The sequence below is a fragment of the Apodemus sylvaticus genome, chromosome 1 (genome assembly GCF_947179515.1).
Source record: "Apodemus sylvaticus chromosome 1, mApoSyl1.1, whole genome shotgun sequence".
NCBI classification, from domain to species: Eukaryota; Metazoa; Chordata; class Mammalia; order Rodentia; family Muridae; genus Apodemus; species Apodemus sylvaticus.
The window spans coordinates 8,101,664-8,127,334 of NC_067472.1; the positions used below are offsets into that span (position 1 = coordinate 8,101,664).

General features: G+C 42.8%; 1 protein-coding gene across 6 annotated transcripts in view; it reads right to left on the reverse strand.

The window, feature by feature from the left end:
- Nucleotides 1-204: 204 nt before the first annotated feature.
- The window catches only part of Add3 (adducin 3), a 102,652-nt gene continuing 77,185 nt past the window's right edge, over nucleotides 205-25,671 (reverse strand). For 4 of the 6 annotated variants that reach the window (XM_052183809.1, XM_052183818.1, XM_052183826.1 and 1 more), the window contains exons 3-15: nucleotides 20,387-20,525; nucleotides 16,110-16,261; nucleotides 15,166-15,246; nucleotides 14,215-14,364; nucleotides 13,628-13,771; nucleotides 13,432-13,530; nucleotides 12,148-12,330; nucleotides 10,213-10,470; nucleotides 8,770-8,889; nucleotides 7,786-7,872; nucleotides 4,743-4,866; nucleotides 2,881-3,009; nucleotides 205-2,333 (exon numbers count right to left, since the gene is read on the reverse strand). In XM_052183809.1, coding sequence (XP_052039769.1) covers nucleotides 2,041-2,333; nucleotides 2,881-3,009; nucleotides 4,743-4,866; nucleotides 7,786-7,872; nucleotides 8,770-8,889; nucleotides 10,213-10,470; nucleotides 12,148-12,330; nucleotides 13,432-13,530; nucleotides 13,628-13,771; nucleotides 14,215-14,364; nucleotides 15,166-15,246; nucleotides 16,110-16,261; nucleotides 20,387-20,525 — 1,959 coding nt within the window. In that variant the 3' untranslated portion in view covers nucleotides 205-2,040. The remainder of the gene's footprint in view (nucleotides 2,334-2,880; nucleotides 3,010-4,742; nucleotides 4,867-7,785; nucleotides 7,873-8,769; nucleotides 8,890-10,212; nucleotides 10,471-12,147; nucleotides 12,331-13,431; nucleotides 13,531-13,627; nucleotides 13,772-14,214; nucleotides 14,365-15,165; nucleotides 15,247-16,109; nucleotides 16,262-20,386; nucleotides 20,526-25,671) is intronic. The other 2 variants (XM_052183839.1, XM_052183846.1) reach the window with 2 other exon arrangements.

A 25,671-nucleotide genomic window follows, 5' to 3' on the forward strand; every position in this document is an offset into this window, starting at 1 on the left:
CACAATTCACTATTGTAGCCTTGGCTGTTCTGGAACTCACAGAGATCCACCTGCCTCTGCTTTCTGGATTAAAGGCATGTGCCACAGCCCAGATCTATGTATGAACTTTAAACTGAGAACAAGCTCATCACAACCCCTTGATTCAGAGGACAGTTTTATCACTTCACCGCACCACTCCTGAACGGAACCTCGTCATAGCAAGAGTATATTTAAAATACTGTTTATTGTGATTTAACATTAATCAGCATAACATCTAAGAGCAATATCGATAACTTTTATACATTTTCCACAGGACACTTGAGTTCACTGGCTCATTCATTATGTCAAAGCAAGAGAAGCATTAGCAAAAAGGTGCAATAGTTTACTGTTGCGTTTAAAAAATATTTATGCACATTGCATTCATTTAGATATATATATTCTTTAAAAGTTATGGAAAAGGATAGTTCACAGGTTACTGTGTCTACACACGTTGTAATACAACAAAGATGATGTAGAACATAAAAAAATCCTCAGATACACAGTTCAGCAACTCAAAATTTCCACTACAAGATTAACAGGTTCCAGTAGTTAGTGAGATCTAAGACGACGTCTGCAGCGTCACGCGGTCAGAATGAACAAGGCCAGAGAGCGCTGCGGCCGGCGTCACGCCTGCATGCTATCGCACCTGCCGGGCGCTCTGTCTCCACTCACTGAGTGTTTTGCAACATCCATTTACATTGATCTGTGACATTACTTGGGAAAATGGAGAAAACTATATTAAATCTAGGTTTAAATTTGTATTTACAGTAGAAAGGAAGTTAAAAGAAAATTTAAGTTTGTAAAAATCAAGATTAAGTTTGCAAAAATCAAGATTAAGTTTGCAAAAATCAAGACGTGGTAGTTTTCTCGCTGGTGGGATTAGACCTGCTGATTTATTCTAGTGCCATCTTCTAAAAGGATGTAACCTCTTTTAAAACTCAAATGTCAACCAAGATATTGATTTTGGCAGGAAATAGGATTTGAGAAACCTGGGTCTTAGTTTCGGTAAGCTGACCTCCATGTTCTGTGGATGCACGACTGTCAGGTGCTCCTCACTCCTGCCTTCCTCTACTCTGCCCTTCCCTTCACCTCTTCATCTTGTTACCTCATGAGATAGATGCTCTTCATCCATCAGCAATACTAAGAGAAAAATACACCATACGGTTCAAATCTGATGCCAGGCCCTGGACTCCGGAATCACCTCAGAGCCAAGAAGCTGCAGGCAGGCTTTACTCTGAACTGATTGGCTAAAATGCACAGGACACCTTATACTGAAGGTATACAAACGTTTTAACATACAAAAATTATTTTTTGCAAGAGTTAAACTAAATAACTCATATTATGTGTACAAAATCCCCTCTATGAAAAATAAGGGGCTTTCTAAACTAATAAAAAAGGAAGTTCTTCAAAAATTATAGTTTATTAAAATGACTTTTTTTTTGGCAAACTGTTACTTCAGGTAAGGGAATTTCTACTATGAGTAAAATTCCAAACAAATATTTTCTTAAAACATTTTTAAAAAAATTCTGTGCCAGTGTACACTAATGTTCTGGAGTCTGTGGAAGCTTTGGGAGCACTCCATTGATGCCCGCAGAGACAATGGGCCCAGACTACGGTACAGTTAGTAACCAGGACAAAAGTAGGTCTGACTGGCAAGGGAAGCAGCTGTCGAGAGTAAAAATTCTCCTGTTCACTGGCAATGTTTTTCCGACAGACGGGATGCAGGAAGCCTGAGGAACAGGCAGCCTCTGTCACCGAGCAGGGCGGTGACGCTCCAGCACGGTCGAGCGAAGGGAAACCAGCAACTGCTGGAAAGTTCAGTCATGTTTGGATATATAAAAAGAGATGAATTTGAAAGTTTTCAATAATATTTTTCTTTTAGTAAAACCTCTTTCCAGTTTTTGTAAAGTCCAGTTTGCTACATACTCCCAATCTGACCTACCACCGCATCGTAACGATTAACTAAAATATGGTATTTACTGTGCAATGCCACACTGTAACATACAAAGTACAGAAGACTACTTAGGCCTCAACTTTCTCCTTCTTTTTGTTCTTTTTGAGAAAAGAAGGCGTGCGGAATTTCTTCTTTTTCTTGGACGGTGACTTTGAGGGCGAGCCATCAGGCGACAGGACCTCATCAGTCCTTTCTGGGGACTTAATGGTGATCTCGATGTTCTCTATGGTGGTGCTTGTCGTCAGCCCGCGGACCCGCTGCGCCAGCTCATCGTCAACATCATGTACCTCGTCCTTGCCGTTCACGATCATGATAGGCGCGTCCATGCAGGGGAAGCTCTTGGAAAAGAGCTCGTGGTTTTCTACAGAGGAGAGGTTTGGGGGTTAGATCATTACTCAGCCAGCATTTGGTTTCCTTTACAAAACTGACAAGTCTTAGCACTGTCCTGGGCCATTCATTGCTTTAATTTTAATGAGGATAGATTATTATAGATTTAATAATGTACGTATCTATTAGCATGAAGCTAATTTTCTTAATGACACAAAGGGGAAGAGCAGACAAGTGTTAAACAGTCAAAAATTGTAGTTTGATAACCTGCCTTTCCACTGTAAATCAAATCATTGTAAGCGAAGATGACAACAGATATATTTTCCTTTAGTTTGAGGGTCATTTGACATTTAAAACTGTTCAGCACTTCATGCTATTGATTAGAAGGTGCATGTCAGGGTAAAGTCATTTTTAATTCCACAAATTCATAAAAACTATGGACTAGCCCAAACCAGGCCAAAGCGGGTCAGTATAAAGACAATGAGTAAAAGTAGCACTTGTCCCCTATGTGTGGGACACTCTGACAGAGGTACAGTGAGCGAGCGTCCGATCCCTTCCATGGGACAAATGACAGGACTTACGAGGTGACGGCTGTGGGGAGTTACATTGAATACCTTCTAATCTCTCAGGGACACTTTGCGGTGACTGAGTTTGAGACTGAATTTGTGAAACAGATGCAGCGTCATCTGAGAGTGAGTCCTGCTCAGCGTCTGTTGGATAAGATGGTCAGTTAAAAGCCATGCAAACCAAACAAGGAAGCTTCCGCTTTCAGAGGTTAGTGCGCACATCGGTGCTGCTCGAGAGACAGCAAGCTCAGCAGCCATGCCCTGAGCATGCTCACCGCCACCCCACGGCAGCCACTAGGATTCTGAGGAGGTTCATGTGTTAACTTCTGGCTTTGAACAGTAATCTGCATAATGAGTTAAAAGCAGCATGGATATTGGCAGCCCAGACAGAGACTATGAATGCGTTTAACTTTTGCTAGTACAGGAACTCAAAATACACAGTCTGACGAAAAGACTGAGGAGGCCTCAGCAGGCTTTACACAGGCAGAGGCCCCACTCAGTCTCTAGCAATTTCCGGTTAGAGCAGTATAGTGAACTTATGCAGGAATGTGAAGGACTGATTACAAAACTATATGCAAAAGGTGACACCTGGAGTGTGGTATTTGTTACCTGGCATCGTTAGGCTTTCAAAAATAAGAGATTAAATAAGAACATTTTATAAAGTATAAAAGATGTTTCCTTCCATCTTATGTAGAACAGACAAGGTAAATATGCCACTTAGAAATATTTTCTGTAAGTACATTAGTGAGTAGGATAACTTGCTTTGTGCTAAAGGTACAAATATAAGATGGTTTCTTGGATGGCCCAGGTGTCCTTAGCCTTTAGCCACCAGGTAAGGCCATGGTATCTAACACAGACAACAATTCTTTCATCACTGTTTTCCTTGGGTAGAAATGCTGGCTGTCGCTAAATGCAGACGCACCAGTGCAGAGGCTCCTGCTGGATCAGACTTCTAATCCTCCTCCTTGAATCCTTCTTGCCCAGACATCATTATATACAATTTACTGTGTTTCTGGTGGTTTAACACCCAGTCCCAATGCCCCAGTCCCAATGGCCCAGCCCCAGCCCTAATACCCCAGCCCCAACACCCCAGTCCCAATACCCCAGCCCCAGCCCCAATGGCCCAGCCCCAGCCCCAGTGGCCCAGCCCCAGCCCCAGCTAAGATCAATCCTTAATTCAGGAGCAAAGCAGAGCTAGGACTCAAGCACTAGCACTTCTTACTACTACTACTACTACTACTACTACTACTACTACTACTACTACTACTACGACTACGACTACGACTACTACTACTGATGCACTCTCCCACGCAGCCTCGGCTTGGGTGCTGGGACCCAGGCACAGGCCTCTACAGTTGGCTCTTCATCATCAGTTCTTAACTGTCCTACTTATAAACTTACAAAGAGTTGCAAACTCAGAAAAACTCCACTTCATTAGTGAACCATGTATCCAGGAAAGTCACTTCAAATCACGAGCAGTTTACGTTGAACGTTGATTTTGAAATGACTATACTGGCAATCTGAGACACCAGGAACAAACATTTCACAAAGCATTAAAATCATGTACTGGAGAATCTGTGACTAAAAGTCCACATACCACGCAGTGTTCAAAGCAAGACCTGTATTTACTGTGTCTGGTAATTCTTTATTCCTACAGCCTTGGTGTTATAAATTGTATGGTAACACAGCCCAGGTTCTGATTACATTCTGAGAAGAACAGATTCCTCTGTCTGAACTGCAGAGTAGTTGTCTGTCCTTGGAAAGGTCTAGCCTAGAGGAGCTAGAGGAGAGCGCGGAGGCTCCACCTTCAGTCCTCCAGCTCAGGTGCTCTCTGCTGTCAGTAGCAGAACCCAGGCCTAACCTAAGCAGGAACTGACCGTCCAGGCCTTGCTGCTTTCTCTCGATTGTCTTCGTATACTCCTCAAGTTCTCCTTCCATGAGACGACTGAACGGGTTAGGAGGAGCCGGTGGGCCCTGATCGTCATCGTCAAACTGCAAGGTCTTACGAAGAAAACCCAACAGGTTATGCTCATTATCAAGTACATAACATTATCTTTACTTACTTGTTGCCTATTTAAACACACACACACACACACACACACACACACACACACACACACACACACTCACATAAATGTTTGTGATTACCTACTTCATAGCAACTGTAAGAAATGACAAAGCAACATGCTTTTTAACTTTTAAAATGCTCTTATCAGAATATAAAGAGAGCTACCATATGACCCAGGTACACAACTCCTGGGTATATCTACCTGAAGCAGCCAAAGCGGATATATAACCGAGTTCCATGGAGAACAACGAGTGGTGAAAGAAAATGCACAAACTCTCGAGTGAGAGAGCATTCCTCAGCCACAAACAACAACCAGCTCAGACTACTGCAGGGCGCTTCAGCCAGATACCACTGCTCAGTGAAAATGACACGCGCAAGGATGCCTGCAGCAGCTTTCTGTCCTGTGTGAAATCTAGAGTGTATGGATCATGGAAACAGGAGGGGGCTGGGGAGGGGCTAAGCAAGAGCAAGGGGGGAGGGGCCGGTACGACCACGTGTGTGGAAAAGTTCCAGAGCAGCGTTGGGATTGTACTCATGGGATGAAATGTCCTCACCTGAAATAAGTTTTGCCAAAAGGTCACTTTAATCAGTTATAATTTTTGAAAAGGTCTATGGGTTTCAAAATTTCTTACTTTGAAGTACTTACTCCAAGGCCTGAGGTGACTGTGAAACACCAGGGTGGAGTCTGGTCTGGTTGGTCAGGATTACTTGGGGTATTTGGGATCCTTTGTATTTCCAGGTAAATTTTAGTTTTGTTTTCACTTTATTTTTTTTAAGATTTATTTTATGTATATGAGTACACTGTCGCTGTCTTTAGACACACCGGAAAAGATCGTCAGAGCCCATTACAAATGGTTGTGAACCATCACATGGTTGCTAGGGATTGAATTCAGGACTGTTAGAAGGGCAGTCAGTGCTCTTAACCGATGAGCCACCTCCCCAGCCCATTTCCCAGTATGATTTTCACAGCAGTATCAGACAAAACTCCAAGTCCTAATTAAGGCCTTTGACATAGTTCTGAACTGGTTTCTGTGCAGGGTGAGCTGCAGGGCCTACTTTTAGCCCTCTACACGTGGGTAAGCAGTTCCCAGCCTTTTCTTGATAGACGTCCTTGGTACTTTGCCATAAGTCCTATGGATATTGGAGTGTGGGCTTATTCTGGAGTCAGGTATTGCAATATTTCCAACCCTCCTTCCTTCCTCTTCTCCTCTTGCCCCACTGCTCCCTGTGTGTGTGTGTGTGTGTGTGTGTATGTGAGAGAGAGAGAGAATGAGAGAGAAAAATGAGAGACAGAGAGAGAAAGAGAGAGAGAGAGAGAGAGAGAGAACACTGAATCTGTAGATTGCTTTCAGTAATACAGCTGTTTCTCACTAAGGACAACCCATCCCATCTTCAGCCTTTGCCCACTCAGTACAATGTTAGTCACAGGTTTACTATGCACTCTCTTTATTATGCTGAGGTAAAGAATGTCTATCCCTACTTTTTTTTTTTAGGATTTTTGTTTGTTTTTTGGTTTTAGAGACAGGATTTTCAGTGTTGACCTAGCTGTTTGTTGGGAGACTGTTTCTGCTTTGGTCTTGACTCTTGTTATTGATCTGTTGAGTTGTTTTTGTTTATTTTTAAACTTCTTGGCCCAATTTTTATAATCCATACATATGTAGACATTTATCAATTTCTTCTAGATTTTCTAACTTATTAGAGTATAAATTTTCAGAGTACTCCCCAGTGACTTTCTGAGTACCTTTCAGCTCTAACTATATTATTAGGTCTCCTTTCTCACCTGTTTAGAATGGCCTACATGCTGCCCGTCTCTATGGATCTAGCAGTCCATGCATAGTCTCCCACTGACGTTTATTCTCTTCTCTTACTAAAGCTGGAGTTGGCTTATTCTCAGGCAAATCACTAAGGTTATTTATTTGCAATATCTTTTGTGTATGGGAGGATCAAACAAAAGGTCTGGGGAGAACTAAGGTACCACACCCCTAAACACTATGCAAATGCAAAAGAAAGGCAATTGCCAACTCAAGTCTGGGAGTTTGTATAAGAAAGGAAAGAAATGTAGTCAAGGGAAACCCACCAGGCTCAACAGTACACATATAAAACATACACCCTGAAAGCTGATTTATTAACAAGCAAACAAAACCAAATATGACACCGTCTCAGGAGGCAGTGGGGAGGACCGGAAGCACTCTGAACAGCTGAACTAAATGTTCATCTGTAAAAGGGTCACCACTCTTATGTTTGTTCGTTTTTTTATTTTATTTTTATTTATTTTTTTTTTGTTTTGTTTTGTTTTTTCGAGACAGGGTTTCTCTGTGTAGCCTTGGCTGTCCTGGAACTCACTCTGCAGACCAGGCTGGCCTCGAACTCAGAAATCTACCTGCCTCTGCCTCCCAGCGGGCTGGGATTACAGGCATGCGCCACCACTGCCCGGCTCACCACTCTTATGTTTAAGATAAATTTTACTCCATATTTAATAATCTCTGAAATCGGGAATCATAATTTATAACTTTTACAACAGAAACAGCAGTGCCTTTCCTCCTTAAGTGAGAAACAGACAGTACTTGACAGCTGATAAATGAATCAAGATTTAAAACTAACAAACCAAGAGAAGGCAGATACATTTTTTAGATGGGTGTGACGCTCTGCTGTCTGGGCTGTCCTTGAACCCACAAGTCCACCTTTGCCTCTGAAAACTGGGCATGAAATGTGGCATTTAAGTTTTATGGGTTCTTTCATCTTTTAAAAAATGGTTACTTACAGCAACTTCAGTAAGAAAACAAAAAAAGAAAATTACAAAGCAAAGCATTTCTGTGAGGGTGGAGCCCTGAGACGTAGTGCTTCAGACTTACAGAAGGAGGCTTGTCCACAACGATCCCCGCCAGCAGTTGAGACTGTGGCCCTGCTGTCTTCAGATCATAGCGATTCTGCTCCCGAATCTGATGGAAATAACAAGTTCTTGGGGTGACCATGAAGATGGCCTCTGCCTTCTCTTTCATAAAAGTTTGTTGTCTTACATTCTTGAGTAAGAGTCTCTAGAATTTTCCTCTCCATGAAGTCCTTTCTACCATCTGAACGCTAGCTAGCACTAATCTCCACCCCTTGTGTCTTATGTGTGAGAGAATTGTACTTCTCACCAACACAAGGACTTTAAAGGATAAAGGTGTTGGGTATTTACTTCTCACGGAGTCTGTTCACTGATGACTAGCACAGAGCTGGACATAGCCAATCAAGCTAAAACTAATGCATTTAATTCTTAAGTATTCAAATTTCTAAGCTTGTGCCCAGATGCCACCCCTGGTGATTTAACCACTGAACAGGGTAAAAATTGTAGGGAAAATTTTGGTTTCTTAAAAAACTCAGTTCTGTTATGTGAATGTGATTTTGTTTTAACAGCAGGTATGGGATAGGAAGCCACTGACTATGACTGTCTTGTGCTCTGGGAGGGGTGTGGTTTTTGCCAGTTTCAGATAATTTAGAATTCTGGGGACTCTTGGGAGGGTATAAATTTGAGAGCCCCGAGATGGCCTGGGGCGGCTGCTCCAGTGTCCTCCCCGCTCCCCGCTGCTGAGCTCTGCTGCTGCGTTTGCTGTTGATGGATTGCTGGTTGGAGCTATCCAGACCATGGAGAGTGGACTTGCCCCAAGGACCTCAATGCCCCTAATCAGCAGGAAGCAGTCTAAAGAGGTCTTTCTTTCTCTCCTACCTAGTATTGGAGGCTTGGAAGGGATTGGGGTGGAATAAGGGTTGGAAGGGTGGTAGCTAACAGAACCCAATAAAGTAGCCCAAAAAGTCCCCTTCAAGAAGTATCTCCTATGACCACAGATCTGTCTTACCTTATTTCTTTTTTCCAGCACCTCGGTAGGGTTTGTGTTTAAAGGAACAAACTGATTGGGATCTTCGATCTTGATTGGTGTTCCACTACTAACTTTAGAGGAGTCCTCGGCTTTCATCCACTAAAGAATAAGAATAAAATCATTTCTAGACTGAAGCTTTGCATTAAAGAAATATTAGACACTGAGTAGCTGAGTCTCATGGGGTCATATTACTGTCAATCATATTTTACTAAGCAGTTTCTTGGTGGTTAACTCATATCTCATGCTAGTTAGAGTGGCTTCACAAAAACATTCACTTAAGATGAAGTGAAGACCATTACAGTGCACATGAGTAATTAATTACACTTCTACCTAAAGCTGTCTCCTCTGCACAGATGAAAGCAGGGTATAGAAACTACTTCAGACAGATAGACACATGACTGTGCATTGACTGGCATTTGGAGTTCTGTCTCCTGCATTGAATCTCAGAGGGTAACAATGGCCAACGAGTCATAGACATGTCTACAAGGTGCACACCTTTCAGTCTTGGTTGACGGTAGGACGAGGCCTGAAGCATGTGGGCTAATGAACTGCAGGGCTTGGGGGACCTCTCTCTCCACATGCTCACCCTGAGAGAAGGCTGATGGAAGACCAGTGGGGGCTGACTGGCAACCTCTGATTATTAAATAAATTCTAGGAAACTTATGAATTTAATTATGCATCTTTTCCTGAAGAAACCTTATAGACAGGTAAAATAAATGTCTCAACATTTTCATATTGATTTTACTTATTTATATGACAGTTTGAACTAATTTTAAGTAGCTAAGCAGGGAAACAAGCCTTTTATAAAAGCACTCAGAAGGCAAAGATGGGCAGATCTCTGTCAGTTCCAGGACAGCCAGCGCTGCACAGTGAGACTTCTCACTTCTCTGGACCCGAAGTAAGTTTGGTAGTATGTACTCCAAAGCCAAACCAAATCCAAACTTAAACATTTGAAACTGATAAAGTAACCCGTTCCCTATCTACAGGGTCATACCAAAAAATAACTAGATATCCTATACTAACTTATGCAACTAAGGCACAAGTTGGCGTTGGAAGCGTTCATGTTTTAATGTACTGAGCTACATCAGCTACCCAGCAGTGTGATGCAGTAGTTACCAAGAAGGTTCAAGATAGTGTTGTTGTTCAAATTATGACTTTACCTAAAAACCAGTCAGCCTCTTTTGATTTTTTCATCTAAAAGGTTAGAAAAAAAGTATCCACTTTGTATTAGAAGAAAGTGAGATAATCGACGAAGGGGGCTTAGAACAGAGCTCTAAAGTGAACATCTGCGAGATGGACGACAGCGCACTGTGTTTATAGCAGCTCCTACTTTTCTAATAACTCAGACATGGAACATTCAACTCATGAGTAATCAGGCAGAGCACTCTGAGAAGGCAATGCTTATGCAGAATGGAGGCGCACCGTGATCTTGGTCCTGGGACTAGTTTCCCCGTTCCGAGACTCCTCCGGAACATTCACTTTCATGTAAGTATTTGGTGAATTCAGCCATCTTGTTTTTTCACGCTGCTGTCTCTGTGCCATGTACTTGAGGGGGGAGAGTGGTGTACTGTCATCTTCAAAGGAGAACGCAGTCACGGTTGCTGGGATCTCCACGTCACTCTTGTGCCTGGGCTTCTCTCGAACTAGAGGATGCCTGTATGCGTAGCCGGTTCTGTATCCCTGTGGGAGGCAAAGGCCACACTGAAGCAACGGAACCTGCACCAACAAAGCACTTGGTGCTATCTCATTAAGCAAATGATTCAGAAAGAGTCCCCTGTTGAAAAACAAAAAGGAAAATAAACTGCACATAGCCTCCATAAAAGTGGAGTTGAAATTAAGCCAATTTTAAGATATGACTGCAAGCGGCTGCAGTTGGCACCTGGTTTTGACCCAGCTCCCCTGATGGAGCTGGCTTCTACACATGAGACTGGTTTTGGGAAATGGGCTGGGAGTCTTTCTTCCTAGGTCTTAAAAAAACTTGTCTCCTAACCTTCCACTGAAGATGGTAAACAATCTAAGATGACATCTTCCATGCCATGTGTCTAAGGGTCAATATAAAAACTACAAGCAAAAACTGCCTATTAAAGAAACACAACAAAAGGATCTGGGTATTCTGCAAAAAGACTACACTCAAATGTACAGATCTATGAAAAATACAAATGAAACCACATCTGTCAGGGTGTCTAATATCAGGCAGACCAGAGATGAGTCTCAGGGAGAAGGGGAAAGAGACAAATGCCCCTGTGCATGGTTGGTGGGATTATAAATTAATACGCTCACAATCAAAAGCAGTACAGAGGTTCCTCACCCTATTAAAATACATCAAATAAAACTACTACATAATCTACTAATCTCACTACTTACTGGATGTTGATCTGAAGGAAGTAAAATCAGTATGCTGAGAGATACTCATACCCCCCATTTTTATTGCAGAATTAGTCTCAATAAGATAGGGAATCAACCTATGTGTCTATCAATACAGGAATGGATTAAAAAATGTGGTTAACTTTGGAAAAAAGATATTTTTTTGTTGTGCAGACTTACAAACTTTTGAGCTTTGTGCATTATGTGTCAATAAAACCCTCAAAATTATAGAAGAAAATGTAAGGAAAACGTGGCCTATCCACAATGGAATATTATACAGCTTCTAAAGAAGGAGCTTCTGGCATTAGTGGCACTCCGGATGGATTTGGAGGATATTATGATAACTGAAGTAAGTCAGGCATAAACACCAAACACCATACGGGTATACCTACATGTGTAATCTAAAACAGCTGAATTCACAGCTATGATTAAAGCGGTGGTTACCAGAGGATAGAGATAGGAGGAAACTAGTCCAAGAAGATAACCTTCAAGTATGTAGGAGGATTCAATTCAGGAACACACTGTAGGGCTGGAGAGAAGGCTCGGTGGTTAAGAGCACTGGCTGCTCTTCCAGAGGACATGGATTCAGTTCTCAGCACCCACACGGCAGCTTGCAACTGTAACTCCAATCCCGAGGAATCCAGTGTTCGCTTCTGGCTTCCACAGGCAGCAGGCACACACGTCACACACAGTCAGGCATGCAGGCAAGACACCCATACACATAAAGAAATTGTAATAACTACATTATATTGTATACAATATAATGTAGTGACAATGATTAACCACAGTGTTCACTGGGGTTGGAAAACAACTGAGTATCTCTCTCATTGCCTGATTCTTAAAACTGTAACAAAATCACACCGCAGCGCCTTTGAAGGCTCAAACTCGGAGCCTGGAAGGTAGAAATAAGTTTTAAAACCAAAGGGAGATGAGATTTACTGTTCACAAATCAACAGACATGAAACTCAAATTCTAGGTTCAAATTTCACCTACCAAGTTGTCCAGGGTCCTCATCAGCCCTTCAAACTCAATCTCGCCAACCTTCCACTTCTGATGGGATCCCATATTTACACCGCCTCCTCCAGACATGGCAACACCGTGGGTGAACGCTTTAAATTTCTGAAGATCCAGTATGAGCAGATTGTCTACTCCCCCTGCCCCTGCCACTGCCTGCACCTGTCACCAGGGAAAGGCAAAGATGCAGGTATCAGGACAGTAGCAGAGACCTTACGTTCCGAAAGTCACAGTTCCAATCTGGCAACAGTGCATAAGACTCGCCAGGCTGCTAACTGACGGCTGTCTAGTTGATATTTTTGTTGAAAGGTATTCTTTAGAAGGAATGTGGAGATGTGTTCACATTTAAAGGCTTTTAAAGAAGAGATGCTCTTTGTCTTTGTTAAGCTCCTCACAGCCCACTTGAAAAGGACCTTAACTGCAAACGAGAAGTTGGTCAAGACAAGTTAGCAGACAGACAGCCTGGAAGCACATTCCTGAGGCTCTAACTATGGCTACAGCAGGAGGATGTCAAGTCTGAGGACAGCCTTGGCTACACAGAGAGACCATCTCCTCAAGTTAGAAACAGGTCTTGGGGCTGGAGAGATGGCTCAGTGGTTAAGAGCCCTGACTACTCTTCCGGAGGTCCTGAGTTCAAATCCCAGCAACCACACAGTGGCTCATAACCATCTCTAGTGAGACCAGATGCCCTCTTCTGGGGTGTCTGAAAAACAGCTACAGTGTACTTACATATAATAATAAATAAATCATTTTTTTAAAAAAAAGAATTAGGTTTTCTGTTCCATTGTTTCTGGCTTCAAAATAAAATTATTGTTATTAACTTCATGTGACTGTGCTGGGTCTGAAGAGCCTCTGTGATATGCTCAGCACCGCTGAGGAAGGAGTGCAGTGTGCTAAAACCGAGGGGGATACTGCTGCTCCTAGCACTGCCAGCCTTGTCTCAGCTCGGCCACAGTGCACCCGGCTCTTGGTCTGTAGGCCCTGTTTCTCACAGTCAGTGCCATAACTAGAGAGAAAATAAAATAAGACTGTGGGCAAAATCGTGTTCCTCAGATTATACTGAGGGCATGTGGATTTTAATTTCTTTTCCTTTTTTCACTTCAGAGATAACTGAGTTCACAAACTTTGTCAATGAAATAGAGCAGAGTTTCTATTAAAAGGTAAAACAATAAGTCATTGGTCAACAGGACTTTGAAAATAAAATGAACAAAACCCAACTCCTGGCAAATATAGAGCAACAGAAGAGGGCATGGCAGCCCCTACCTGAATCTCACAGGCCATCTGCACATTGAAGATGTAGTGGAAAGCCTCCTCCAGGGTCTCTCCAAGAGCCACGACGCCATGGTTCCTGAGAACGAGCACCTAGGACAGAGGCCAGGCGGGACTTGAATGGGCACACAGCTCCCAGGGCTTTGCCAAAGCAGAGGCCACAAAGCCCAGAAAACACATCACTGCGTACCTTACAGCTTGGACCCAGCACTTTCTGAAGTTCAATTCTTTCCTCCTCTTCATCAAGGGAGCCCTGGTAGTCATAATAGGCTATGTCTCCCAGGATGAGAGACTCTTGGGAAATTGGAAGGATCCCACACTTCATGGAGGACACCTATTGATTGGGCCCAAGATTCCACATTTAGTTTTTATACACCATCACTGGAACCTGACTCTTGAGGCGGCCCAGGAAGCACTGGTGACACAGAGTGCTCGCCACTGTGGCCCACCTCCCACTCCATTTACTGTCTCTGGAAAGAAGCGGTGTGTGTGTGTGTGTGTGTGTGTGTGTGTGTGTGTGTGTGAGAGAGAGAGAGAGAGAGAGAGAGAGAGAGAGAGAGTTAAAGGGATACAGCACAATTCAAATATTATGAACAATGTCCTCTCAAATCCTCAATGACCCACTATTAAAGTGCTCAGTTTTTAACACACACTTGTTTCTGTATGAGCAGAGGGGTCAGTGGGGGCTGGTGAAATGTATACCACGAAGCACTGCATCGTGAAGCACAAAACCAGGACTCTGTGTAACCATTCTGGTGTGGCACATGGCTGACTTACAGCGGCTGTAGCAAGGGTGTGGATGTGTATCACACACTTCACGTCGGGGCGTGTTGAATAGATGGCGGCATGGGGACTGAATCCTGTGTGGTCAATTTTCAAATTAGTGCTCCCCTGGTCCACCACTTCTCCTATAATGTTGACTTTCACCTGGAAAAATCAGAAAGATATATTTCATCGGTGCATGTGTACCAAACTTCATGTACAGCCTTCCTACTACCCCAGGGGCTGGCGCACTAATCCAGTGTCCGGATAGTGTTTTGGATGTTGTGGCCCTCTTGCAGCAGCTCAATCAATCACACAGAGCAAAGGCGGCCAGAAGCACTTTGTAAAACACAAGCTGTAGCTTGGTTCCCATATTATTTCTAAAACAAGTATTATGTAAAAATAAAAAAAAGTTTGCACTTAAACAACAAACAGATCCCAGGCCTGACTAACTCCAGCCCCTCAGCAGGGATGGAGCAAGGCTGGTGTCTGCCTGCTGCGGCAGGCTGGAGGTGCTCGCTGCTGACACTGTGGCACCCATGCCCATGGCAGCCACTAGCATGGGATCATGGAGAAGAGAAGACTTGGGCAGGGCAGGGCAGGGCAGCGCGCACACCAACTAGACTGTTTACATTCAACTGTGGACTGTAGTTTGACCTTGTTTGGAAAACATTTGTCTAAGTTGGACAATAGTCAAAAGTTTTTCTTTAAAATATAAGCAGAGCCAGGTGTGGTGGCACACACCTTTAAGCCCACACTTGGTGGGCAGAGGCAGGGGGATTCTGTGAGTTTGAGGCCAGCTAGGCTACCCACCAAGGTCCCTGTCTGAAAAAAGAGAAAAAAAAATCAGATAATCCAAGTCAATTTATCAATGTTGTTGTCAGTTACCCTATTTTTCTTGAACTCTAAATTTTTTCTTAAATACAAGAATACCCATAAAATGTAACACAGGGATAAGAGCAGTACCAAAGTGGAGGCTGTGGCTTCAGAGAAAGAGAGGCCTCTGGGAATTATTATAATATGGTCTTGCTCCTTACTTATTCGTACCTGGAAGAAAGGAAAACCACAGGCTTAGAACAAGGCACTTGTAGTTATAGCATAACTATGGCTACGATTATGTTTCCAATGGACAGGGGTCTGGAGGAAAAAAACATCTGTGAGGAAATCAAGGTATTGATGAAGTGGGGAAACTGAGGAACGGCTACTGTGGGAACCTGCAGCACTGTGCATCTCATTCCCACCCAGCATCTCAATGGTTTTTATACCAAACAGTGTCATCCTTCCAAGTGTGGCAAAGTGAAAACAGGTGACAGGGAACAGAAGGGTATTTCTTATTTATGGGTTTATTAGTTTATAAAGCATTGTGGTATTTTTGTCACACAAAATTGGTTTCTTCCTTTTCTCTCTCTCCTTCCCCAGCCTCCCTCTCTCCCTCTCTCTCCCTCGTGCCCCTCCCCTTCAGTAGCCTCTCTTCTGCTTGCCAGTTAGGACTCAGACAGACAAGAACCTGACGCTCTCTCATTTTGCACTTCCTACCTTTCAATGCTTGTCTGTATGTAAATTAGGAGGCGTGTTCTTAACATGTTCTTAAGGATCACAAGCACAGGGAGGAACCTGTGTCCTCCACCCTCCGGCCCCAGAGCTTTGCAATGCCGCAGAGGCTGATCAGCTAGGCATCATGGGAAAGGGAGAACACTGAGGATCTCTCTCTGGGAAGTTCTACAGCTGGCCTTTGAAGGAACATCACAGACAAGCGAGTGGGAAGAGGAAAGCTGGGCAATTAGCCTTTTCCTCGGAGATGAGATTTAATTTATCATTAAATCTGAAATTTCACTTTCCAGTAATGAGGAGAGATCACTGTTGGCATCTAGTGAGAATTTCAGAAAAAGGAAGCAAAGGTAAGGACTCACTGAGATGTAGGTATTTGCCAGGTGTGCCCACCCAAACAAATCTGCGAGTCTGTAGAGGCTGGCGAGCTTGCAGCGAGTGAGCTTTTCTCCCTTCACATAGGAGGATGTATCTGCACCGGGAAGGTCATTAATTGGTGTGACCATGCCAAGACCTAAATGGGGAAAAATGCAAGAGATTTGACTGAAGTAATCCTTTAACCTAGCAATTAGATGCTGGCAAGTCACCCATGCCCGGTCAATTCCAGCTTTGTGAACAAACCACCACCTGAGGTTTATCAGCACGCACTATGGCTTATGGTTCAATCTCCCTTCAGAGAAATGCAATGAGAGTAGAAATCAGGGTTGCTGTCTTCACGAATGGTTTAGTGAGAGCATTTTCACCTTGGACCTGAGAGATACTGACTACAAGTTACATCTCTTGGAAAAGATGGTCAGATGACCTCAAAGGTAAATATGCCACTAAGAAACTATTATTCTTATAATAATGATGATGATGATGATAAAATCAATTGAAAGATAACTTCTTAATATCTATTTTGACATAGTTTAACATAAAAGCATCTGAAATGGAAAAAAAAATGCATGAAAATTGTCTGGCTTCTGCCTTCTAGCTACCAAGTCCAATTGTTACTGAGTAAGCAGCTTCTGCTTACCCTCACTGCTGACCCCGCAGTGCTCCCTCACTGCTGACCCCGCAGTGCTCCCTCACTGCTGACCCCGCAGTGCTCCCTCACTGCTGACCCTGCAGTGCTCCCTCCCTTTTCCCCTACTTCACAGGTCCTCTTCTCCTCTGTTATGCTCCTCCCTCCTTTGCTTCTCTTCATGAACACATCTCCCTCAGTCGGGTGCTGTCTGTGAGAACGTCTTCCTCTCTGAGCAGGCAGGCCCTCCTCCTCCATCCTGCTATTTATAAAAGCCCGTGACAGTAACATACAAAGTTGAAGTTCACAGTGATTCATTCTACTCTCACCTTTCTTGCTTTCTTCTCTTTATTTCTGTAATATTGACATTACAACTTCTATAAGCTCAATTAGTAGTCTTTACTCATTATTATTTAAATTTTATTTTTAACTCCCCCCTCTTTTGAGACAGTGTCTTATTACCACCTAACTCTGCCTCCTGAATGCTGGGATTAAGAGTGTGCTCCAGTCTTTCCTTTTACCGCCTGGTCCCAGTGGTGACTTACCACGCTTCCCCTTTCTCACATGGTCCTGACTTTCCACACTTGAGACTGTGCCTTAACTCACGTGTGGATACTGCAGTAAATTTCCTCCACTTCTTGCTCCTGCCTGTGGCACTGTTTAAACTGCAAGACCTTTTAAAGAGAAACCCAGTTGTGTGTGTGTGTGATGGTACATTCCTATAACCTGTGCACTTGGGAGGTAGAGAAAGCAAGACCACAAGGTCAAGGCCACCTTGAAGGGCATCTACATAATGAGCTCAAGGCCACCTTGCACCACATGAGATCCTGTCTCAAAAATAAAGGGTAGGTTGAAAGTTTTAGATTGCAAACAACTCCAAAGAAACAGTTTCAATCACGAATAGGCCAAACAAAATAATCAAAAACATTTTTTTCCTGAGATTTCTGGGTTTCTCTGTGTAGTCCTGGCCATCCTGGAACCCACTCTGTAGACCAGAGTGGCCTCGAACTCAAAGATTCACCTGCCTCTGCCTCCCAAGTATTCAGATTAAAGGCATAAGCCATCGTGCCCAGCTAAAATACTTTAATTTTTAATAAATTTTATAGTCACCACCATTTTATCCTTTACTCTCTTTTTACTTCCTATACAACTTCTCTTTTTTCACATTGCCACAAAAATCTTCCAAATGAGTCCATTTGCACTTCCTGACTTCTAGTCACTGGGATCCAGGATCTGGCTTTCCTGCTACCACCTATAACTACAAACATGTTCCTGATGTGGAATCTAGGATACCCAAAGGGGAGTCTGCATTAGTTCTTTCCCCCAGGTGGAGCCATGGCCTGGGTAGCACTTCTCTTGATCTGACTGCCAAGGCTCTCTCCTAAGTGCTCAACTGCATTTTCAATAGCTGCAGCATCTTGGCAACTCAAAGCAAACATGCCACAGTTTCTTTCATTTCCCAAACCAAACTAGATCGTAAACCCTGGTTCTTCCTAGTTTTCTTATTAATTCTATGAAATCTTCAAGTCCATTCTTGCATAGAAAATATAGTGTGTCTTTAAAAATCACCCCAGTTTAAAAATGTCTTCCCATAAAGGTAGGAACAAGATGCCAACTTCCAAACCAGGCCATGATGACATCATCATTACATTTACATACCGTGTGCCCTGCCTGTGCCCTCATCTAATTCTGCTCTATTCGCCCCTAGAGAACAAGCAGGCTTTTATCTTTATTTCTGCTCCTTGAGGAGCCCAATTGCATCCCCATTTTTTTCTGACTTGGCACCTTTACCAGGTCTGTGGACTTGGATATTTTCTCTCCTTCTAAAGACATCGCACCCTGCTTTTCAAGCATGAGTTGACACGGGCTCTCCTCAGAGCGGCCACCTTTGATGACCTCGTGTGTGTACTGCGCAGACTCTCCCAGCACTTCCCCACACTCCAGGTCCTTGCATGGCGATGCCCTATTGTCTCATCATCTGCTTTATTTAGTGTATCTCCTAACTCCAAGGGGAAGAGAATCTTCCTGTGTAGTCCTTGTCTCTAAAACAGTGCTTAGTAGAAATGCCCACTGTAACAGAGTGCTTAAAAATAGCTCAAGCTTTGAATTTTTGTTTCTGCTGGTAGATTGCTTCTCTGGAAGCTAGGTGACTCATGTGCCTGCCCCTCTCATAGAACCACAACCACACAGCTAACACAGGCACATAACTCCCTCTGAGATTCTTTCACCGATCTGACTCAGTTCCCCCTCCCCTCCTCTCTCTCCCCTCCCCTCCCCTCCCCTCTCCTGTTCCTCACTCAGATCATCAGCCACTAACCCTCTCCTCTGTCACTTGGGCCTTCACTTTCTATGCCGGCAGCTTCTTGGGTCTAACAGTGAAGAGTCTTTCCAGTCTGACCCAGTTCCTTTCCCTAGATTGCTATCCCAGGACCTGCAGGCCCAAGGCAATGGTGAACTTGGTGTTTGACAAACAGGCCGCCTTATATTCTCCTCCTGTTGGGTCTCAAGTGTTTGGAAAAGACTTGCATTCAGTAAAATCTGACTTAGAAATCTCTATTAACAAAAGAAAGAGACAGTAGGGGACAAATAAAAGAAAGAAAAGCCCCTTATCTCCTGAGTCTTCCATGAGGCAATATCTGCTAGCCCTGTGTGGCCCCTGTACCTGCCCGTCACTACAAAGATTCTGAGTAAAGTTACAGCAGAAACACTAGCGCTTCCAGCCCATGGGCCTTAGCACTTACAGGGAGTTCAGAGCTACAAGTCACTGCTCTTAGCAGGAGCCATGCACTGGAGAGAGCACCTGGTTTTCCCCACGCTCTCACTAGAATCCCTTCCAACCTGACTCCTGCTCCTCCTCCTTCATCCGCTTTTCTTCAGGCCCTTTACGCAATCATCAACTCCAGCTCTCAGTATGAGGACACGGGAAAGGGAAATGGACAGTTTCTTGTGAATGGCTTTTCAACGTTTTCTTCTACAGTTATTGTTATGGCTGGATTCTGAAATGGTCACTAAAGGATTATATGTCGAATACTTGGTTTCCAGTCTGTGTTCTATTGTGAAGACTGTACAACCTTTGCAAGTGGGGTAACTGCTGAGAAGCTGGCCAGCAGGAACAGGCCCACTGTCTGCTTCCTGTGCTGTGGGGAGCTGCTCTGTCTCAGGCTCTCATCTCACAGTCAGAGCTGTTTTGCCTTTCCTGCTGTGATGGACTGAAACCACTCAGAAACTGGGAGGCCAAAAGAAAGCACGAATCACTACAGTGCTCTCCAGGGTCAATTAAAATACATTCACCTGGGATAGTGACCATGCCTTAATATTTTAATAAGGCTCACAAAGTCTACTAAGTGGCTGGCTACTCTAAGTATCAGATGTTATTAGCTTTGAAAAGGTACTGGGGATTTAACCTATGACCTTGGGAACAGTACCGGCACTGAACAACATCTCTAGGCCTCTTGTTTACTTTTGATGGCCTTCATTAGTTTTCCCAGGCTAGCCCTGGTTTCATCCTGCTGAGCAGTTGGTACTGTAGGCTGTGCCAGCAGACCCAGCTGTATGTTGTATAGCTGAACAAGAACAAGTAGCTAAGGAGGTGCAGTGTTCTTCAGTAGAGGAAATAAAGAATCACAACTGACATACTCAGGGCGGGTGAAGAAAAGCCTGAGAAGGAGTTGGTCATGATGTAATCCGCAATCTGCTGTAACGCTAGTAAACCGGTTGGGTTGTGGCCTTTCTTCATCTGTTCTTGAATGAGGCTTTCTAGGTCTTCCCGAAAGGCCTGCAATACACAAAACAACCACCTGAGCACACACACCTCACCTGCCAGTAAAAACACTTTCTCCCAAACCTCTTCTGAGGGTTTTTACAATGCTACTTACAATAAAATATAAAACATAAAATAATAGGTAGCAAGAATCTCTTAAGGGAGAAAAAACATTAGGTGTTCTTAATTTCAAAGAAATTAAGATATAGTACCTACAGTAGACAGGCACAGCATTTTATTTCCTACACTAATGGCAAAATAAATAATAATAAATAAAAAACAATAAAAAATAATAATAAACAATAATCTCTGGATCTCCTCACTGAATTTTTATGTAATTACAGAAAAAACTTGGACACATGGTAACTGATCAATCCCTTCTTATAAAACCATGTCTTCTCTTTAAAACAAAAACATTTTAAATGCTCAGTTTAAGGCAGCAATAATACTTTGATTCAGTTACAAAATTATACTGCCTATGATATATATCACTTATATATCAGCTTTGAGAGGGAAACATAGTCTATTATTCAGTGTCTTCCAAGAAGATTTGAAGATAGTTTCCAACAAAAATAAAATAATATAAACAAAGGCAAGGAAAGTCAAGTTAGTGTAAAAAAATAAACCCAAGGAGGCAAGTATGAGCCAGGAATGAGGTTAAGGTCTCAAGTGTACACTGTAACATTGTACATGTTTTCTAGAAATGGGTTAAAGTTTATCTCATATCCCAGGGGACACACATGAATCAGGAAAACCTGCTCAGCATACTGATTTAATGGCTTCAAGATTAAAGAGCAACTTGTTGCTTAAGAGAGTTATAAGCATTTGTTAAAGTGACCAGAAATTTCTGCTAAATGAGACCATATATCTTCACAAGGTTATTCAAAGTCACACAGGTAATAAACCTCTGGGATGGCATCAGAGATATCATATCTGACATCAAGGATGACTGTACCTTTTAAGTCTTAAATGGCTTCTATAGGCCACAAAGAAAGCTATTTTTTTATTGGATATTTTATTTACATTTCAAATGTTATCCCCTTTCCTGATTTCCCCTCTGCAATCCCCCATCCCATCCCCTTCCCCCTGCCTCTATGAGAGTGCTCACCCACCCACCCACTCCTGCCTCACTGCCCTAGCATTCTTCTACACTGGGGCAACAAGCCTTTGCAGGACCAAGGACCTTTCCTCCCATTGATGCCTGACAAGGCCATCCTCTGCTACATATGTGACTAGAGCCATGGGTCCCTCCATGTGTACTCTTTGGTTGGTGGTTTAGTCCCTGGAGGCTCTGGGGGGGGGGGAGGTGTCTGGTTGCTTGATAATGTTGTTCATCTCATGGGATTGCAAACCCCTTCAGCTCCTACAATCCTTCCCCTAACTCTTCCATTGGAGACTCTGTGCTCAGTCCAATGGCTGGCTGTGAGCATCCACCTCTGTATTTGTCAGGCTCTGGTAGAGCCTCTTAGGAGACAGCTGTATCAGGCTCCTGTCAGCAAGCATTTCTTGGCGTCCACAATATTGTCTGGGCTTGGTGACTGCATATGGGATGGATCCCCAGGTGGGGCAGTCTCTGGATGGAAGAACACCATTTTTAATGTAAATAACCACACCCCTAGTCTTTTCATACAGTTGACAAAACATCAAAAATGATAATTCCTTTAAAGCTAAGGATTTAATTTTGTCACACATATTCATGTCAATTTTTGTTTCACATATTTTGGAAGGTTATTCAGATAACTACTTATGTCATAAAACAGAATCAAGTATAGCAATTACTAGGATATAAATTGTTCCATTCATTTTAGAAATTTGTCAGTAAATGTTCTCAACTTTCAAATATTATAAGGGCCAGGCATGGTGATATATATCTATAATCCCAGCACATAAAAGGCTGATGCAGGGGGATGATGAGCTTGAGAAGAACCTGGGCTATGTATTAAATTCCAGACAAGCCATCCAGGGTAACATAGCAAGGCTCTAATAGGCAATAAACAATATAATTATTGTGTATGTTATATTATCATATAGTTATAACCACTAATACATTGGTTTCTAATATGGACACCAATAAGTCAATCAACAAAATATTAAAAGCACTTTAAGATGAGTCATAAATTACATTTTTATAACAAATGTCAATAAAGTAATTCTTTGTAGTTGACTGACATGGACACATGAACATTGTATATTAAAATATACAATGACTTGCTCAAGCCTGCACAGCTAGTAACTAAAGGGAATAAAAATCTAGAGGTAGCCGGGCGGTGGTAGTGCACGCCTTTAATCTCAGCACTTGGGAGGAAGAGGCAGGCGGATTTCTGAGTTCAAGGCCAGCCTGGTCTACTGAGTGAGTTCTAGGATAGCCAGGGCTACACAGAGAAACCCTGTCTTGAAAAACCAAAAAAAAAAAAAAAAAAAAAAAAAAAAAACCAAAACCAAACCAAACCAAACCAAACCAAAAAACCCTCTAGAGGTAGCATTTTTACTTGGGCAGAGGATCTTTTCCTAACTTTATCAGATGTGGGATGCAATTCTGAAACCACATACAAGGCAGCAGGTGTGCTGGGACCAGGAATGCTGAGTGAGCCCCGGCACCAGAGCCTTTGGTTGGCTGAGGATAAAGCAAACAAAGTTATTAGTGGGTTATGGTGACCCTAGAGTGCTAGGCCAAATGCCTGCCCACATGCAGCAAGGGATGTATATCAAAACAATGAGACACCAGCTTGTAAGCTGCAGCAAGCTTACACCACACCCTGGCTTCTAGAGAGGGAGAGCAAGTTAAGTCTCCAGTACCAACATATAAAGCCACAGCATAAACCGTGCCCTCCTCCTTACACCCAGGCATAAGAAAGGAGGGACTGGAGATTATGACAGTCTAGAAACAGTACGATCAAGCCAGAATGCTGTCAGGGTGACAGAGTTTTTACGGCCTTCAAAGACCAGAGTAGTCCAAGAAATTATGACTATAATCTTCAAAGTATTGACACAAAAACATCCTGTGCCTTAATTTATCAATTTGTGTGCTGGCACTGTGTCCCACACCTCCGATCCTTCCTTGTCTTTTCACAGATGTGTAAAGCAGTTTCCTTGTTTACCAATGAGGCCACTGAAGTGCAAGCTAAGTGAGTTTCCTACTGAATGATGGATGAGCTAAGTCTTGAGCACCAATAGAAAACAAGCACTGCACACCCATGCATTAGGTCGTACTTTAGAGAAAAAGATTTAAATAGAAGGAATGAACAAACATTGGCCCTTTGGGACTTCAGGAAGTGCACGGTGGACTGCCTTGTAATTCTCCTGGTTTATTCTGCCTGCCCACATACCCTAACGCCCAGGTCTAACCTTTAGCCTCCTCATATCGTATCACAATGTGCATTTCTGTCTGCTTGCTCATTCGACTTTGTCAGAGGGAAGTGCTGGACTTCCACTGCTCCTCTCTCTAAGGAATTCCTCCCTTTATCTGATTTGTCTTTGTAACCATCTTCTTGGAGTCCCCTCCTAAAAATTCTAGTTGGGGGGAATCTCAGCATTTGCTCTCTTCTATGTCCTTCTGTCTGTTCAGGTGCCTGTCTTACAGAGCTGTACTGCTAACCTCTCCTTCTAATGCTGCCACACCAGGAGAGCGCATGACTAGGGCGGTGTGCCTTTCATTTTCTAGATGATCTATGTCTAGTTTATCTCAGTTACTGTAATATTAACTTTCCATTTTTTTTAGGTAGAAAGTAAAGAATCAACTTGAGCAAAGGATAGCAAAATTCATTAGCTGGGTTATTACTTACAAAGTCTTGTCAGTCTGTTACTTAAATGGAGGATTGATTTCTCCTATGTAATAATTGCATAAAATGTCTATTCTCCACTAGAATAAATAATTTTCTTTAAAAAAATAAGATTTCAACTTCATTGCATGTTATTATACATTTGTTTTGTTTTGTTTTTGTTTTTGTTTTTGTTTTTGACAGGGTTTCTCTGTATAGCCCTGGCTGTCCTGGAACTCACTCTGTAGACCAGGCTGGCCTCGAACTCAGAAATCCGCCTGCCTCTGCCTCCCAAGTGCTGGGATTACAGGCGTGCGCCACCATGTCCGGCTTTATTATACATTTTAAAGAAGTAATTTAATGTTGCAATTTAAAATTCTCCTTGAAAACTTAGTGTACTGACTGGTTTTGTGTGTCAACTTGACACAGGCTGGAGTTATTACAGAGAAAGGAGCTTCAGTTGGGGAAATGCCTCCATGAAATCCAGCTGTGGGGCATTTTCTCAATTAGTGATCAAGGGGGGAGGGCCCCTTGTGGGTGGTACCATTCTTGGGTTCTATAAGAAAGCAAGCTGAGCAAGCCAGGGGAAGCAAGCCAGTAAGAAACATCCCTCCAGCAGTATTTGGCAAAACCAGAACGGGGAAGTGGGAAGGGGTGGGTGGGAGGACAGGGGGAGAGATGGGGGCTTATGGGACTTTCGGGGAGTGGGGGGCTAGAAAAGGGGAAATCATTCGAAATGTAAATAAAAAATATATCGAAAAAAAAAAAAGAAAGAAACATCCCTCCATGGCCTCTGCATCAGCTCCTGCTTCCTGACCTGCGTGAGTTCCAGTCCTGACTTCCTTTGATCATGAACAGCAATGTGGAACTGTAAGCTGAATAAACCCTTTCCTCCTCAACTTGCTTCTTGGTTCTGATGTTTGTGCAAAAACACAAACTCTAACTAAGACACTTAGTTTGTCTCCAAAGTTGACAGTTTAAACAGCTCCGTTATCAAACACAAGTCTAAAGTAAAACAGTATATAATGCTTAGGTTAAAAAATGCTGAAGGAGTTGAGCTTATCTGAATCTTACATCCTTTTATTTTATTGTTGAGTAAGACTATAAAACTGAGTTTCATAAAACATATGTATATATATATATATATATATATATATAAATAAAGAGGTTAGAAAGCTTTCTCAGGTGAAAGAAATAAAATGCTATTTTTTGTATTTCCATATTTGCATATGCAAAAAATCAAATATTCACATTTGTATATTCCCATATTGTCTTATTTCTAGACATTCTCCCTGGGTTGGGCTGAATTAACTTAAGCAACAAATGTGAAGATGTAAAACAAAAAAGGACTTGGAACCTTTCCCTGTTTGGAAGGCTTCAGTAATTACAGTGTAACGAACAAC